The sequence below is a fragment of the Taudactylus pleione genome, unplaced genomic scaffold (assembly GCF_031769625.1).
Source record: "Taudactylus pleione unplaced genomic scaffold, aTauple2 ptg000495l, whole genome shotgun sequence".
Taxonomy (NCBI): domain Eukaryota; kingdom Metazoa; phylum Chordata; class Amphibia; order Anura; family Myobatrachidae; genus Taudactylus; species Taudactylus pleione.
This window is the reverse complement of record NW_028284897.1, coordinates 1,821,655-1,840,341: the sequence shown is the minus strand read 5'-3', so window position 1 is coordinate 1,840,341 and position 18,687 is coordinate 1,821,655. Positions and strand designations below refer to the sequence as shown.

Sequence of the window (18,687 nt, the reverse complement as noted above, 5' to 3'; positions counted from 1 at the left end):
TCCTGTGCCTGCAAGAAGTCTCAACAGGTAGCACCTCCCATTATATATATAGTCAGGTTGTGCAGTCCAGGAACCTTTCCTATATACTCCATTTAATGTACTTTATTGCACACCTGAAGGAAAGGAGACGCCTTCAGCCTGGACTAGCGCCCCTCCCTTATTGGTTTAAAAGCATGGAGTCTGGTATTGTATATGCACACTAGTGTCACGGCTGCCGACACTTGAGACTCCTGGGAGGAGGCAGGCCTACTAGGCACAATAAACTGGGGTGGCTTTAGGAATGACCTTTTCATGAAATCTCAGAATAAAAGTAAATAGAATTTATTCACAGGAGAAATATAATGGCAACGTCTCACACAAAGTCTCAACAACACTGAGGTTCACATAAGCAATAATGAATATAGGAGAAAACCCCCCATATAGTCTTTAACCACAGAAAAGTTAATATGGTAGGGAACCCCGAGTCCAGTATGAGGCTAACACCTCAGGATGGTATAGAGGAGCTTCACCTGGGTGGAACCCTGTAGTGATGGAGATCTGGAGCAGGGTTGAGCCCTGTGATGCGATGAGGTCGGAGCAGGGTTGAGCCCTGTGATGCGATGAGGTCGGAGCAGGGTTGAGCCCTGTGATTGCGAGGTTGAAGCAGGGTTGAGCCCTGTGAAGCGGTGAGGTTTCGGATCAGGGTTGAGCCCTGCGGTGTGACTAGAATCCGGAGCGGGGTTGAGCCCCATGATGCAATGAAGGTTGAAGCAGGGTTGAGCCCTGTGAAGCGGTGTGGTACCGGGAACGGGGTTGAGCCCTGCGGCGTGACTAGAATCCAGAATGGGCTTGAGCCCCACAATGCGGTGATGATAACTGTAACAGTGCAGTTGACAACCGTAACGAAGATGGGTTCGATGTCCACAGGAGTGAGAGACAACAGGCAAAGTAAATAGTGCAGCAAAAGGTGAAACCACAGCAATGGAGCAAAAGCAATACTTAGGCAATGGCTATGCTGAGTTCTGTAGTGCGGCTGGTAACTGGCATCAGAAGTTTAACCGGAACATGGGCAGAGATATAGCAAAGTCCACAGCAACCCACAGGCCCAGCAGGGATCTGGCAGGAGTCCAAGAAAGACCTGAAAGTAACGTTGCACAGACACTGAGACACAGTTAGTAACAGGCTTTATACTAGAGGTATGTGATCCATAGGACGTTCAGAACATGTGACCCAAATGGAATCAGGTTTGAAATAATGAGCAATCTAGGGATCCCACTACCTGACAACACCTTGGAAACAGATGATCACTTTAACTCTCTATTCCCTGTATGTGAAGAATGCCAGCAAGCAGGATAGCTCCTCCAATGACCACAAAGGAACTTTGGAAATAGTAATCTATCTTTATGTACTGAAACAGTCGCTGTCCTGACAACTAGTAATAGGCACAATTTTAGGTAAGTCCTACAAGTTATATACTGTAGTGCAACTTTGGGTTGATTTTTGGGGTGTGGGTCCCTTGGATTGCTTTGGTTGGTCTGCTCCAGGCCATCACATTATAACACATTCTTTCTTTTTTGCACTATTTTAACACTTTACTGTTTGTTTTTATTATATTTGTATTTTCACCTTTCTATGCAGCCATAGCTGCTCTTACCTTTCTTACTTCACATTTCACTTTTTTCATTATGGCTATGCCCTGGGGTGCCTCGGCTGTGCCGATTTGGGTGTGTCCTGCGCTCTGGATTTGAACCCTAGTATGTTAGGGACCTACCCTAAAGAGGTTACCTGGATGTGGTGGGTAGGCCCATAACCTTGGCCATGATTATGCTAAAAACCTCTAAGGATTGCTATATGGCCTGGAGAGCCTAGTAGACAGTGATGCTTGAAACAGGTATTGTAACATGATTGCTGGATAGCCTGCAGGGCCTAGTAGACAGCGATGTGGCTGAAGCCGAGGAACATGGGTCACCTAGAAGCCGGTGAACAGAGTACACGCAGCATGTACTGATTATAACTGGAAGTCTGGATGCACAGAAAGCAAGTTGCATAACCAAAAGTTCACATGAAAACTCTATAGCTGACAGGGCGGTGACAGTCCAGAAAGTTCAAATAGGATCAGCTGCCAATCAGGCAGCACTAGGAGGAAACATGTGACATCCTCTGACGTCTGGGTCTCCTAGCAACTGGCACTTGTAACAGGCAGCCACGGAGATAACTGGCTATTAACGCCAGATGGAGACCAGTGAAACACATCCTTTTCCCCAGAGGTCCCCACACATACCCAGCGGCAGCGACTACAGAAGACCATGGAATCAGGGGTCGTTTAGTCGAACCTGCGGGTTGCAGCCTAGCTACCAGCAGGGAGCCGGGGACTAAACTTGAGAGGCACATAGCTGCGTCTAGTAACGCTGTCATGAGCAGGGGAGATCCTTAACGGTGGACTCCATGAAGCTTCTCCTGGCTTCCTTCAAGTCGGACATTTCCTCAGAATGTAAAGCAGCACTGCAGTCCTGTCAGCAATCAGTGGACATTTTAGGAGATCGGACAGATCATTTAGAAAATAATTAAGAAGTAGTTACAGTAAATCACACAATGATCTTATAACGTTACATAAGCAGCGCCAAACAGAGGTCACCACTCTGAGAGATAAAGTCGGGGATATGGAAGATAGGTCCCGACGTAACAATTTAAAAATACGAGGTATTCCCGAATCAGTATCATATACAGATCTCAAGGAATATGTCACAAATCTGTTTATGAAACTACTTCCTACAGTGTCCATTACTGATTTTCTGATAGACCGCATCCACCGCATACCTAAACCAAGAAGTGCCCCGGAAAGCTCACCCAGAGACACTCTTATGCGAATGCATTACTTTCACATAAATTAAGCTGTCCTGCGAGCTGCTAGACCCTCGGAAACTTCCGTGTCTATTCTGGGTAATCTTCAACCCTTTGGAGATCTATCTGCTCCTACACTAGCCAAACGCAGATCATTCTATCTTGTTACAAGGGCTCTTCAGAAGGAGAATATCGGTGGGACTTTCCTACTAAACTGCTGATAGTCAAAACGGTTCCACCACAGTTGTTTTTTCACCAGATGATGGTATCCAACTCCTGGTTTCTTAAACTCCAGAGGACATTTCAGCAAAATTATCCAAAAGTCCGCGGATTGAACGTGATTGGTCTTAAACAAAGACGCCGTGTTCCGAGCACATAATGCCGGCTCTTGCTATAATAAGCTAAGTGGACATTATACAAAGTATTTGTACGATTCAATTGTTGCTCATCTTGTAAGCAACACAGTTCTTGTTAATCTGATACCAATACCTATATAGTAAATTAAGATAATGCCGGATCAGTTTGTAAATTTCCTCTTTTATCTTTATTCTATTCCATAATTGGTAATTATATGTTGACATATAGTTTAACTTTGTTGTAATTTGGAGTGGTGGGGGGTGGCCGCTACCCCCTACTTTTCTCATATGTACCGCCTTAGGAGGTGGTCCTTTCTAGCTCCTATATGGTGCTATTCTGTTTTTTCCCCCTGTATGTTTTGTTCTCTTTTTTATGTTTCTGTTTTTTTCTCCTGCTATTATTATACATCTGTGTTTCCTATTTTGCTTTTTTTTTTTTTTAAATGGTACAAAATATGCAGATCTAGTACAACTTACTGTAGTCTATGGGTCACTACATCGTTATTTCAACATGACACAATGGTTCATTTACTGTCCTTAAATGTTAAAGGGCTGAACTCTCCCAACAAGAGGCGACTGGCCCTTCACTTTTTCCACAAACATAAGGCACACATAGTGGCAGTTCAGGAAACCCACTTCATTAGTTCAGCCCCTCCGAAATTCTTTAATTCTTATTACCCCCAATCTTATATGTCAAATGGTCCGCAAAAAAAAGCTGGAGTGGCCATACTATGATCACCTCCTGTCAATTTACGTTAGATGAACAAATTACAGACCCAAATGGCCTGTACCTTATTTTAATAGGGAAATTAGAAAATCAAGTGGTTACAATAGCTACGGTATATGCCCCAAATGCTAAACAAACTTTATTCTGTAGGACATTCTGCTCCATCCTCCAAAAATGCTGCAAGGGTCCAGTTATACTGGTCGGGGACTTTAACATGGTGCTAGACCCAACACTAGATAAATCTACACCCACTAGTAAATTACATCCCCAATAGGTCAAGCATCATTCTAAAGAGTTTAATAGAATATTATTAGAATATGATGTTTGGAGGGTGAAGAATCCTACGGCCAGGGATTATACATTTTACTCACATGTACATCACTCCTATTCGAGGATAGACCTAGCACTGTCAGATAAATGGACCTTATGGGAAATTAGAAAGGCTACCATTTTACCTGTAGCGTGGTCAGTCCACTCGGCTCTTGTTTTACACTGGGATGTGGATTCTCACAAGACCACCCCCTAGAACGTTGCATCTAGGTGACCATTTGTTGACTAATTCAGAGGCTATACAAAATATTCTTAATTCTCTTACAACATATTTGGACACCAATAAACCAGAGGACACCTCATTATTTAACCATTGGTGCACACTAAAGGCGGTGGCGAGAGTTACAGCAATCAAATCGGTGGCAAGACTTAGGGAAGCAGCTATTAAAACCCAGGCAGACTTAGAAGTAAAACTAGCTGATCTAGATGCTAGACATAAAAATTCCCCCCTTAACAATAAAATCTATCGCTAACTTCTTAAAGCTAAGGAAGACTGGAATGTGTTGGCTTTGGGGGGGGTTCATAGGACTATATTTAAATTGAAACAGAGATATTATGTTCATGGAGACAGCAGGAAGAATGCTAGCTCAGAAGTTAAGAGACAAAATGGCTAGGGAACAGATTCGGGCGATCTTTAATTCAAGGGGAGCTAAGGTCACTGATCCTAATGATACAGCGCGTTGTTTCTCAAACTCGATAAAAAACAGTATTAAATGTTTGCAATCCACGCCACACCCAGCAGCTGATGACCTGCGTGATCTTCACCAATCACAAATATATGTGCATAATAAAAAAGTGGTAAAAAGCGCTTAGGTTAAGGTGCGGGTGCAAATATGTCCAGTTTGTCCCATAAATATGAAAATAAATAACGATACAGCAATCTTATGCTTCAATAGTCACTCTTTTGTAGTCCAATAATGGCCTGTGCTCCAATAACGATTCCTCTTCAAAGCTTAAAACAACCTGGTCTCTCCACTTGGTCCTTACACCATACCCCTCAATATCAGAAGGCCATAAAATACAAGAGTAGGGAAAGTATATATTGTAAAACCATAAAACATTTATTAAAACAAGTATAAAATAAAAAGTGGTCGCATACCATCAGGGACCTTTACATGAAAGGCACAGTTTTTAAACATATAATTAGCCTTAAATAAGAGATATAGATGTAAATTCTCTTTATTTTTCGCAGCAGGGTATTAGATCACATTTAAGGGGATGTTGATTCATGATTTACCCTATTATGTACTAATATATGTTACATGTTTAATGTTTGTCCGAACTTATTTTAAACAGTGATAATAAATGTTGTGTTACCTACTTTCAAATTACATAACAAGTAATGCCCTAAAACAAGAGTCTGCTTTCTTTCTCTTTGCTCTGTTTGTGTATAAAGCGTTAGGAGAACTTGCAGATAAACAGGAACCCTGGACGTTGGGCTACAAGCTTAGATGTTTTGATGGAAATATAAAGGGACCTATCCATTACCAGATCTTTCTGAAAGACAAAAGATTTATCTATTGAAAATTCCTGGGGCTGCTGTGACAGATATCTGACATGTACATGACAGTTTTTGCAAATGATGAACGATATCGCATGACATCATTCTGAGAGTGGATTTTTTTTATGTTTCTATTCATTTTCATAAAAAAATCGTTCATCGTTCACCGCGACAGATATTTCTAATATCTGTCAGCGATAAACGATAATTGACCAACATGTTGGAGAGGCAAAAGACCCAATTTGTCGGCTGCGGGAGCGTGCATTTTTATCGATCAGAGCCTATCCATTAGTAGATAAATTTAACGACTGAACGATAAATCGTTCGTTGTTCAAATTTATCTGCTTGGATAAGCCCCTTAAACATGATTATAGTGTATTTTGCTTGATAATTCATTTGCAGTGGTGGTGACAATAGCTGTCTTTCTGTTTTGTATTATTTATGCAGTGCTCACACAATAAATGCCTTATTTTTTTCAAGAAAAAACCATTAATTTCCTTATTTCTCCTAAAAAGAAAAACAATTTCCTCAAAATAGGCAAAAAAAAGTTTTTATTGAAGAAAGTGAATTTTTTTATTTTATTTTTTCTAACCACTGTCAAGAAATAGTTTTTTGGTTCATTATTCCACCATTCCAAAACAGCAAAAAGCTCAATTCTACCCATAAGGTTTCAAAATAAAATATTATATTAATGGCACACATCCCAATTATCGGCAGATGGATAGCCTAAAACGGTATAATACTGTGTGACTGGAGTGTTACTACAACCCTGTTTTGTATCAGCTCATAGAAATGCTTTTCTCCTGTGTGACAGCTGATGTCTGACAAGATCTGATTTCTGTGTAAAACATTTCCCACACTCAGAACATGGAAAAGGCCTCTCACCTGTGTGACTTCTCTGATGTCTAACAAGATATGATTTCTGCGTAAAACATTTCCCACACTCAGAACATGGAAATGGTTTCTCACCTGTGTGACTTCTCTGATGTGTAACAAGCTGTGATTTCCGATTAAAAGATTTCCCACACTGAGAGCATGGAAATGGTTTCTCACCTGTGTGAATTCGCTGATGTTTAAGAAGATCTGATTTCTGCATAAAACATTTCCCACACTCAGGGCATGGAAATGGCCTCTCACCTGTGTGATGTCTCTCATGAATAACAAGAGCTGCTTTTTGTATAAAACATTTCCCACACTCAGAGCATGGAAAAGGCCTCTCACCTGTGTGACTCTTCTTATGTGTAACTAGAACTGATTTCTGTGTAAAAGTTTTCCCACACTCAGAACATGGAAATGGTTTCTCACCTGTGTGAATTCTCTGATGTGTAACAAGATCTGATTTCTGCATAAAACATTTCCCACACTCAGAACATGGAAATGGTTTCTCACCTGTGTGTCTACTCTGATGTCTAACAAGATATGATTTCTGTGTAAAACATTTTCCACACTCAGAACATGGAAATGGGCTCTCCCCTGTGTGGCTTCTCTGATGCGTAACAAGATGTGATTTTTGTGTAAAACATTTCCCACACTCAGAACAAGGAAATGGGCTCTCACATGTGTGACTTCTCTGATGCATAACAAGATGTGATTTCCGTTTAAAAGATTTCCCACACTCAGAGCATGGAAATGGTTTCTCACCTGTGTGAATTCTCTGATGTGTAGCAAGATCTGATTTCTGCGTAAAACATTTCCCACACTCAGAGCATGGAAATGGCCTCTCACCTGTGTGATGTCTCTCATGAATAACAAGATTGGATTTATATGTAAAACATTTCCCACACTCAGAGCATGGAAATGGTTTCTCACCTGTGTGCCTACTCTGATGTCTAACAAGATGTGATTTTTGTGTAAAACATTTCTCACACTCGGAGCATGGAAATGGCCTCTCACCTGTGTGACATCTCTGATGTGTAATAAGATTTGATTCATATGGAAAACCTTTCCCACACTCAGGACATGAAAGTGGCTTTGCAAATATATTAGCTGGCTGATGGGCAATAAGCTTTGTTCTCTTTGTAGAACATGTGGCATCTATATTATTGGGAAATATATTATCTACTCTGAGAACTGTAATAGATGTACCAATATCTGAGTTATCAGGGGAACATGACATATCAGAAGAGTGGGATGACATATCTGTACTGTGGAGAACTGGAGAATCTTGTCTGATGTCATCTTTTATTTCAGAATCTGGAGATATAATTAGATGGTCCTGCAATATATTCCATCTGTTACAGCCATCTGTTGGGAATATAATAAATATACGGTTTTAACAAAATAAGGTTAATTAAAAAAAACCTCACATTTAAGATGTATAAAGGTGAATAAAATAATTCTGCCTCCAGATGTGCAATATCCATGAGATGTAATTAAAGAAGAGCTGTAACTGCAAATGCTTACCGCTCTTGTATAACAGTGCATGTTCTCTGCACATTTATAGCAGAATTAGATTTCTTTCTCAGTGAGACTCGCAGGATCATAGAGCCGGGAGCAGGTTTTATTAGTGTTCCATTAATGCAGTAACTGTATGTAAGTGATTGTTAAAGTGAGAAAATTTGTAGTGATAATATTATGTTGATTTTAACATGTTGTATTGTATTGTGTTATTGTAGGTAGAGGTTTTATATCCTCTAAATAAATGCGCTAATAACTTATTACATATAATATCTTGTACTAATGAAAGTCCCTTTTGTTAGGGCATACCCAGGGATCCACAAACTTCTAGAGTCTGGCCAGAGAGGTCTTCACCTATAGCAACCACCTTTCCCATAGAGATTTATATTCGCACAGGTACTTGGATGTCCTCAGGTCTTATACTTAAGATAGAAGAACCTTATGATGGAAACTAGGTGGCAGCAGAGAGTAAGCTGAAGTGGAAAACAGGGTGCAATTAAACCAGAGCCAGGTGACCAGTGCTGAAAACCAGGAAACAGAAGCTGAGATCAGGGTCAGCAAACAGGCAGAGAATGAACCACGTACTCAGCTGGAAGGTCAGGAAATCAGGACAGGAGGCAGGTCAGGAGCCAGGGACAGGGTGCAGGAAGGTCCGGATGTTTAGGAACAAGCAGGAGGCACACAAAGGCAGGAACAGGTGCAGGGGAGTCAGGATTCCAGTAACAGACAGGAGGTTTCAGGGAGCAGGTCAGCACCCAGGGCAGACAGGATACTATAACAAAGAAGTTATGTCCTCACTGCCTCTTACCTAAGCAGACACCCAATCAGCATGCCCACTGGGACAAGCCCCCAAAGCTGTGTAAACGTGCTGCAGCTGCCGGGCTGTATGGGAAACAGCCAGGCAATAGCCGGGACAAGAAGGCAGGGCAGCCGATGTGATGACATCATGCAGGGTCCTGGTAGCAAAGCAACGGCCAGTACAAGGTGGGGCTGTGTGAGATGAGGCTATGAGTTCGGAGGATATATGATGAATATACAGTACTGTGCTAAAGTTTTAGGCAGGTGTGATAAAAATGCTGCAAAGTAAGAATGATTTCACAAATATAAGTGTTATTAGTTTATTTTTTTATCAATTAACAAAATGCAAAGTGAATGAACAGAAGAGAAATCTAAATCTAATGAATATTTGGTGTGACCACCCTTTGCCTTCAAAACTGTATCAATTCTTCTAGGTACACTTGCACACAGTTTTTGAAGGAACTCGGCAGGGAGGTTGTTACAAACATCTTGGAGAACTACCTACAGATCTTCTGGATGTAGGCTTGCTCAAATCCTTCTGTCTCATGTAATCCCAGACAGACTGGATGATGGTGAGATCAGGGCTCTGTGGGGGCCATATCATCACTTCCAGGACTCCTTGTTCTTCTTTACTCTGAAGATAGTTCTTAATGACATTGGCTATATTTCTGGGGTCGTTGTCCAGCTGAATATATTTGGAGCCAATCAAACGCCTCCCTGATGGTATTACATGATGGATAAGTACTTGCCTGTATTTCTTGGCATTGAGGACTCCATTAATCCTGACCAAAGCCCCAACTCCATTTGCTGAAATGCAGCCCCAAATTTGCAAGGAACCCCCACCATGCTTCACTGTTGCCTGCAGACACTCATTATTGTACCACTTTTCAGCCCTGCGACAATCTGCCTTCTGTTACAGCCACATATTTGAAATTTTTACTCACCAGTCCAGGGCACCTGCTGCCATTTTTCGGCACCCCAGTTCCTATGTTTTCCTGCATAGTCGAGTCACTTGGCCTTGTTTACACGTGGAAGGTATGGCTTTTTGTCCGCAATTCTTCCATTTAGACCACTTCTGGACAGATTTCTCCGAACTCATAGATGTAGCTAGGTACCACTGGTTTCTGCGAGTTCTGAGCTGATGGCACTGCTGGACATCTTCCGATTTTGAAGGGAAGTAAGGATGATGTGTCTTTCATCTGATGCACAAAGTTTTCTCAGCAGACCACTGCGTCTACGGTCCTCAACGTTGCCCGTTTCTTTGTGCTTCTTCAAAAGAGCTTGAATAACACATCTTCAAACCCCAGTCTGCTTTGAAATCTCTGCCTGGGAGAGACCATGCTGATGCAGTATACCCACCTTGCGTTTTGTTGCTGTGCCCAGTCTTGCCATGGTGTATGACCTGTGACATTAAACAGTCTTCCACAACCTCACCTTTGTAGCAGAGTGTGGCAGTTCCTCACCCAGTTTTAAGCCTCCTACACTGTTTCTGTTAATTAATTACTTTGTTTCAACCTACATATAAAAAAGATGTTCATTATCACCTTCTTGGTATGATTGGTTAATCATACACTTGACTATAATCCTACAAAATCCCTGATTTTGTGCAAGTGTACCTAGAAGAACTGATGCTGTTTTAAAGGCAAAGGGTGGTCACACTATAGGGTAAATTTACTAAAGTGAGAGTTTTTAGAAGTGAGTTTTAAAAGTAATGTTGCCCATAGCAACCAGATTCTACTTAACATTTAACTAGCACCTTCTAGAAGAAAATAGCTAGTTTCTGATTGGTTGCTATGGGCAACATCACTTTTAAAACTCACTTCTAAAAACTCTCACTTTAGTAAATGTAACCCTAAATATTGATTTTATTTAGATGTCGCTACTGTTCATTCACTTTGCATTTTATAAATTTTATTAATTGATAAAAATAAACTAATAACATTTCTATTTCTGAAAACTTTCTTACTTTGCAGCATTTTTTCCACACCTGCCTAAAACTTTTGCACAGTATTGTATATGGAGTTTCTCCCAAAACTACACACACACACGTTCTCACTAGGAGACCCTGTAACAGCTGTTTGTGCTTTATTTGGATTTTACACACAGTGACCAAGGATCTAGGCATTCGGATGCATCATTTGAACTTTCCAATCAGATCTTGTGAATGGTGATTACCATGTTTTTGCACCTGTTATATTGACTGTATTATAATTTCTCTATAACATGTATCATTATAATCCTGTGTTTCTACGCTCTAACTATTGGGGTGTACAGCATTCTTCTAAACAGCTTAAGATGGCATTAGCCAGTTTGGAACTGGCAGTGGCTGCATGATCTCAGACAGTCTTGTCTGTGTTACACTCACACTACACACACACACACACACGAGTATAATAGGGGCTGATGGCTCCTGATGTAAGAGATACACCAGAGAGTGTGTGGAGGAGACTGGTCAGATCTCTGGGCTGGTAACACACAGTGACATGATGTGAGGGGGAGAGCAGGAGTATAATAGGGGCTGAAGACAGTGTAGAAAAAGATCATTGTACGGGCTGAATAATTAACATAGAAGTATATTTTTGGACTGGGGAAGGAAAGGCATACAACAAATGGGAGTACATACAAACTCTACACATTTAAGACACCGGTTACAATTGAGAAAATAATTGACTCTTTTGTAATTAGTGTTTATTACTCACCTGTGCTGATATATGTAGGGATTTCCTCCTCCTTACACTGCTGATCACCCATCGTATATGTCTCTATTTCCTCTGTATCTTTTGCCACTATATCAGTCACATATGTCTTTTCTTCTTCGTCCTCTGTATCCTCTGCCTTCATATCAGTCACATACGTCTCTTCTTCTCCCTCTATATCTTCTGCCTTCATATCAGTCACATACGTCTCTTCTCCCTCTATATCTTCTGCCTTCATATCAGTCACATAAGTCTCTTCTTCTCCCTCTATATCTTCTATCTTGATATCAATCACATACGTCTCTTCTTCTCCCTCTATATCTTCTGCCTTCGTATCAATCACATACGTCTCTTCTCCCTCTATATCTTCTGTCTTCATATCAATCACATACATCTCTTCTTCTCCCTCTATATCTTCTGCCTTCATATCAGTCACATACATCTCTTCTTCTCCCTCTGTATCTTTTGCCTTCATATCAGTCACATACGTCTCTTCTTCTCCCTCCATAACCTCGTCCTTATTATCACTCATATTTTCATTCTAAATAACCCACAAAATAATAAAATTACACGCTAGTAATTTCTTTTCCATTGAGATTATCTAGTAGAATATTAGTGTAATATAATGATAATATGAAATACTGGATCTCTGTGCTTGCATTATAAATCTTTTTCTCTCTAGGGGCCTAATTCAGCATGGATCGCAAGTGGTAAAACTCATTCAGATGGCCGATGTTCACGTTCTGCACATGCGTATGCATCTCAGTACACGTGCGCAAACTCCTCACTGCGATTGGGAAAGTGATCGCAGCCAGTCCATAGACCTGAGGAAGAGTGATTGACAAAGTACCGTGTGGGTGGTCGGTGAAATGCAGGCTAGCCATTGGGTTTGAACGCTATCACAGGGGCGTGCATAAATTAGCCCTTGCGATGGCATATGCAGCCTGAGGTCTCACTGCGTGCAGGAAGTTTAACAATTTCTGAGTAAGGTCTGTCCTTGTGCGGGAGGCTCAGATGTTACTGATGTTTTTGCAGACTTTACGGATGTGAGTAAAGGGAAGTTGGCATCTTTATATCGTGCTGCGGTGTCATTGTGTTCGCATTCATTTGCATAATTTTGCAGCAGAACCACGTTTCCATTAGCGATCAGTGCTGAATTAGGTCCATAATGCGGCTCCTCCTCCCATGTCAGAATGTGTTACCGATGTTTTGTGTAAACTGTACCAATTGGGCACTATGAGAAGCTGGTGAGAAAGCGGCTGGCTGAGAGGAAGTGTAACCAGGGCAGCACTAGTCTCCAGCATTATGGAAGTTCATCTGTGCATGTGCAAGGACCATTATCCTGGGGCCACTTACCTACAGCTCAGGCAATTTGTCACATTATCCTCCTTGCCTGAGACATGGAACTCTGAAAGAGATCGTAGGGTTTCTTCTGCCCAAGGTTATTCGTTTTTCTACTTCAAACATCACAGTTTTGCTTCTGGTGCCTCCTTGGTGATATATGATGGACACCCCAGGTATCTTCTCTATAAATACTCCTGAGAACTTTTCCAATAACTATGGATGAAATTGCTAAACTGCATTCCATACAACTCTCATTTCTAGTACATCTACATAGAGTCTCCTTTCTTTCTGTGACCAAGTCCTTTGTGTGATCATATTAGTTACATAAGCTGGAATCTGTCATCGATGTTGCCCATGGATCTGAGAGTGACATACCCTGTGTCCTCAGTCCTGGGTCTTGTCACCAGATTAGAGATCTCCTGGTAGGTGATGACAGGCTGTCTGTGATACCAAAGAGTAACCAATCCCAGCTGGAGACTGTGCAGGTACCATCTTGCCCGGGAGGAACTATTCCTATGGCTGAGAACATTCCCGATAATTGCAGCACTCTCCTTATTGGTGACCAGTGATGAATCCGTACATCATGCGCTAAGTGCTGTAGTGTGAGATACCTTTCCTCTGACAGAGTTACTGTGTACTCTATGGTATTTGTGCTCCCAGATATTGTATTTGCTGTGAGGGAACAAGCTGACTTTCTGTCCTCCCAATCCGGCCATGTTTCTGCAATAAGGCCATCACCTGTATTTTCTTGGTGTCTGTCACATGTCCTGATTCTCCTATAACCAGGATGATGTATAGATGTGCCACATCTGTGCCCCAGATCTCTTATCGCTGCACCAGCATTTCTGTAAAGGTTCATAGAGCAGTTGCCAGGCCAAAAGGAAGACCGGTGAACTGGTAATGTCGTCCCTGATCCAGCACCTGAGACACTTCCTGTGGTAAACTACAACATAAGAGGAAGCGTCCTGCAGGTCTATGGTGTGAGGAAATCCTCCTGGCCAATAGCAGAGAGGATCAAATTCACTGTTCCCATGCAAAACCGGTCTGACACTGACATAGTTGTTTAGTCTCCTCTAAAGGATCCTGATGTCCTCCTATAAGGAAAAGCCTTTGCTCTTCTGTCCTGAAGGAACTGGGACAACTGTTGCTGTTCTTAGTAAATGTTGTAGGCAGTTCTGTAGATTGTCTAGTTCCATGAATTCTGAAGGATTCTTAGTTTGTATGAAAACAATTATTGCTGGATTCTGTACAGTTTGGGGACTGGAGATAAACTGGGGGCTGGAGGGACACTGTGGGGACTGGAAATACACTGGGGGCTGGAGAGACACTGTGGGGACTGGAAATACACTGGGGGCTGGAGGGACACTGGGGGCTGGAGAGACACTGAGGAAACTATCTATTATCCATATAAACTATGTGTGTATAGTACAAAAATCTGCCTCCTACAGGTGTTAGATTGGATAACAATAGACATTGTGGGTTTCTACGCTTTGGCGTATTAGTCTTCATTTTGAAGATCCAAAAGGGCTGAGGTAGAAGGAATTGTAAACATGAGGAGAGAGCCTAGAAGAGCTGGGATCTTTTCAGAAGATTTTTCTCCAGAGGGTTTCATTATCCAGTTTTCCTTAGACTAAAAGGTTTCATGCAATAAACAGATTATCCAAAAGGTCTCTGATTGGGCAACAGCTGCAAAAGAACGTAACTAGGTGGTTCATCTGGCCACTAATGCTGATCTTCATGATGAAGCTGTGGTGCTTAAAATAGCTTCACACAGATATGGATACATACAAGTCTTTTAGCATTATACTGGTGTTCTCCACAGGATTCCATTCCCAAATGACTAAATCTTCCACCTCTTGATGTTCCCGGGAACCTTTGTTCTTGTGGCTGCAATCCTCAGAGATTCTCCTGCTAATGTGGGTGTTATTAGTGCCGTCATTCCCATAGATTTATGTTACTCAGCAAAGATTCCTCATTATCTAAGCTAAAGATCATCAGTGTTTCCTCACTGTCATCAGATCCAGCTATAGAGGAATCTTCTACTAATCAGGGGAATCCCTGAGTCCAGGCTTTGGGGAGATGTATCAAAGCTTCTTAAGTGTGGTCAAGTAGAGAAGTTGCCCATAGCAACCAATCAGCATTTACCTATGGAGTCGGTAAGCCAAACCTTCAACAATGACTTTTAAGTAAAATCGAGGACTCAGAGTCTAAGGTTTCGGTTACCAACTCAACAGCCCTGTTTGATACATCTCCCCCTTGTTCTTCTATCCTCCCTGTGTAACAAAGATCTTCCTTAGTAATAAAAGCTTCTCTCATTCATATAAATTATTGTATAAATTGTCCTGGAGGCTGGTTCCATCCCATATCCTGGGATCTGTGGGCCTGATTCAGAGCCGGACGCTCTGACAAGAGCGCTCGCTCTGAATCAGGGCCGTCCTAATTAAAATTGAAGCGGCCTCCTGGCCGCTCGCATAGCTGTGGGTGACCACCCACAGCTTATGCGAGTGGCCAAAAGATGGTTGCGATGGTCAAGACCATCGCGACCATCGGGCTTGCGACGAGACTCTTGCGGTAGGGTCTCGTTGTCCGCAAGCCCGGAGTGCTTTTGGCTCTATCAGAGCCAAAAACACTGCCACTGACATCACTAGTGTCAGTGGGATGTCAGTGGGGCCGGACCCAGACGGTAGGCGTTCCCATGGGAACGCCTCCGTCTGGGCAGCCACGCCCCCGACACGCCCACCAAAGGGGGCGTTCTGTCAATCACCATCGACAGCACGTCCCCTTTGGTGCGAGACCCCGGAGTGACGGCTTCCCCAACGAAAACCGGGTCTCGCGCATGCGCACGACGGAGCAGCCTCCGTCGTGCGCATGCGGACTTGGGCAACATCGACCCGCTTGCGAGCGGGTCTGAATCAGGCCCTGTGTGTGCTACACAGTACTCCTTCATTGTGTGCAGGAAACCTCCCATCACAGGCCGCACAGAGCTTATTATGTGGTCACTTGTTTGTCTTCTCCCCCAAAGACTCTTCACGGGCACTGAAGAGAAACACTAATCAATATGTATCAGGGTACAGCATATGGACACCCCCTAATTTAGGGAATTACCTTTGGCGGGGGACTTCCAAGTGTGTGAGATCAGGCTCTGGCTCCAAACGGCTTCCAGACATGGTTTTTTTTACACCCTTGCAGCAAGAACGGTATCACTGTAGAGAGCTCAAGGTTCCCGGCTTCTGGCATCCGGCCTGGCGCTACCATCGTGCTGCGGAGCGTGTGCATCCTCAGTGCATCGATCTGTTTAGTTTAGGTGCTTTATGTTACATCACTCACTTACAGTGATGCACGCGGGTCACACTGCCCGTCCTCAGCTTGTAGAACTGATATGGTGCATTGCCAGGAACGAGAAGAGAGATAAGTCTCTGTTACCACTAGGGATGTGCAAGCTCGGATAGGTTCGAATTTGCACGCCGAGTTCGGATTTTTCCCTCAAAAAAACGGGACTCAGAAACGGGCAAAACGTCATCTTGCATGGACAAACATCATCATTCCTGGACAAAAAATCCGAACTCGGCGTGCAAATTCGAACCTATCCGAGCCTGCACCTCCCTAGTTACCACCAGAAACAATGAAAGAGGTAAGCCTCTGTTACAGCCAGGAATGATGAAAGAGGTAAGCCTCTGTTACAGCCAGGAATGATGAAAGAGGTAAGCCTCTGTTACAGCCCGGAATGATGAAAGAGGTAAGCCTCTGTTACAGCCAGGAATGATGAAAGAGGTAAGTCTCTGTTACAGCCAGGAATGATGAAAGAGGTAAGCCTCTGTTACAGCCAGGAATGATGAAAGAGGTAAGTCTCTGTTACAGCCAGGAATGATGAAAGAGGTAAGCCTCTGTTACAGCCCGGAATGATGAAAGAGGTAAGCCTCTGTTACAGCCCGGAATGATGAAAGAGGTAAGTCTCTGTTACAGCCCGGAATGATGAGAGAAGTAAGCCTCTGTTTAAGAGACCATACACACTAACTGACCTAAACAGGAAAAGATACAGGTGATGTGGAGAAGCCTCCTTATAGACATTACCCTTTGTGGGGACTGCCATGGAGCACTGACAGAGAAAGTCACTTTGTATATTGCTATTTGGGGAGAACTAAATCCCACCTACCTGATCCTCCTTGGTAAACCGGTGACTCTCTGTACAATCCTGTGAATAAAGAGGATGGGGACATCTCTCTGGGGTATTTCTGTTACTGGGTCCATCTGTAGGAGACACACAGTAACTGGGTACATTGTATAAATTTGATTATCAGATGATGTGTGTATATAGGGGGCCCCCATACCTGCTCTACCCTGTACAATAAATGACAGTCTCCTCTTATCCAGTGATGTGAGGGGCCGGTGATTCTCCATCATCACGTTCTTGTACAGATCCTTGTGTTCCTCTATATGCTCCCCCTCCTGCATGGAGACACGGGGCCTCATTCAGACCCACTCGCGAGCGACTGTCCGCTCGCAAGTGGGTCGATGGTGTGCACTGCGCATGCGCACGACAAAGGGAGCTCCGTCGTGCGCATGCGCGAGACGCGACGAGCGAAGGACTTTCCTTCGCTCATTGTGTCTGATCAAAGGGGGCGTGCTGTCGATGTTGATTGACAGCACGCCCCCTTTGGTGGGCGTGCCAGCCAGACGGAGGCGTTCCCAAAGGAATGTCAGTGGGAGTGATTTTGGCTCTGATAGAGCCAAAATCACTCCTGGCCTTGCGGTTGAGAAACTCAACCGCAGGCTTCTGGTCGCACTGGCGATGGTCGCGATGGTCAAGACCATCGCGACCATCATCCTGCACGCTCGTATAGGCTGTGGGTGGTGACCCACAGCTATACGAGCGTCCAGGAGGACGCTCCATATTTATGGAAGTGGGCCCTGATTCAGAGCGAGCGCTCTGGTCAGAGCGTCCGGCTCTGAATCAGGGCCATAGACAGCGACATCCTGACACCTTATAGGAACCTGACACACACAATGATACATCATCACCCAGACACATCCCCTGGTGTTACTGTATAATGTCCCATTCCCAGCAGTCACCTCTCCAGTCATCACCCAGACACATCCCCTGGTGTTACTGTATAATGTCCCATTCCCAGCAGTCACCTCTCCAGTCATCACCCAGACACATCCCCTGGTGTTACTGTATAATGTCCTATGCCCAGCAATCACCTCTCCAGTCATCACCCAGACACATCCCCTGGTGTTACTGTATAATGTCCCATTCCCAGCAGTCACCTCTCCAGTCATCACCCAGACACATCCCCTGGTGTTACTGTATAATGTCCTATGCCCAGCAATCACCTCTCCAGTCATCACCCAGACACATCCCCTGGTGTTACTGTATAATGTCCCATTCCCAGCAGTCACCTCTCTAGTCATCACCCAGACACATCCCCTGGTGTTACTGTATAATGTCCCATTCCCAGCAGTCACCTCTCCAGTCATCACCCAGACACATCCCCTGGTGTTACTGTATAATGTCCCATTCCCAGCAGTCACCTCTCCAGTCATCACCCAGACACATCCACTGGTGTTACTGTATAATGTCCCATTCCCAGCAGTCACCTCTCCAGTCATCACCCAGACACATCCCCTGGTGTTACTGTATAATGTCCCATTCCCAGCAGTCACCTCTCCAGTCATCACCCAGACACATCCCCTGGTGTTACTGTATAATGTCCTATT

The 18,687-nt window shown here is 43.5% G+C and overlaps 2 protein-coding genes across 2 annotated transcripts in view; one reads left to right on the top strand and one right to left on the bottom strand.

The window, feature by feature from the left end:
* Nucleotides 1–18,687, top strand: part of LOC148502512 (uncharacterized) — a 62,967-nt gene that overhangs the window by 28,057 nt on the left and 16,223 nt on the right. The window lies entirely within an intron of this gene.
* On the bottom strand, nt 6,306–17,217 carry LOC148502513 (uncharacterized). Its single transcript, XM_088449771.1, has 3 exons — nt 17,123–17,217; nt 11,629–12,166; nt 6,306–7,978 (listed from the first exon to the last, which is right to left on the bottom strand). The coding sequence occupies exons 2-3, from the start codon at nt 12,155–12,157 to the stop codon at nt 6,519–6,521; spliced, it is 1,989 nt and encodes a 662-aa protein (XP_088305897.1). The 5' UTR covers nt 12,158–12,166; nt 17,123–17,217; the 3' UTR covers nt 6,306–6,518.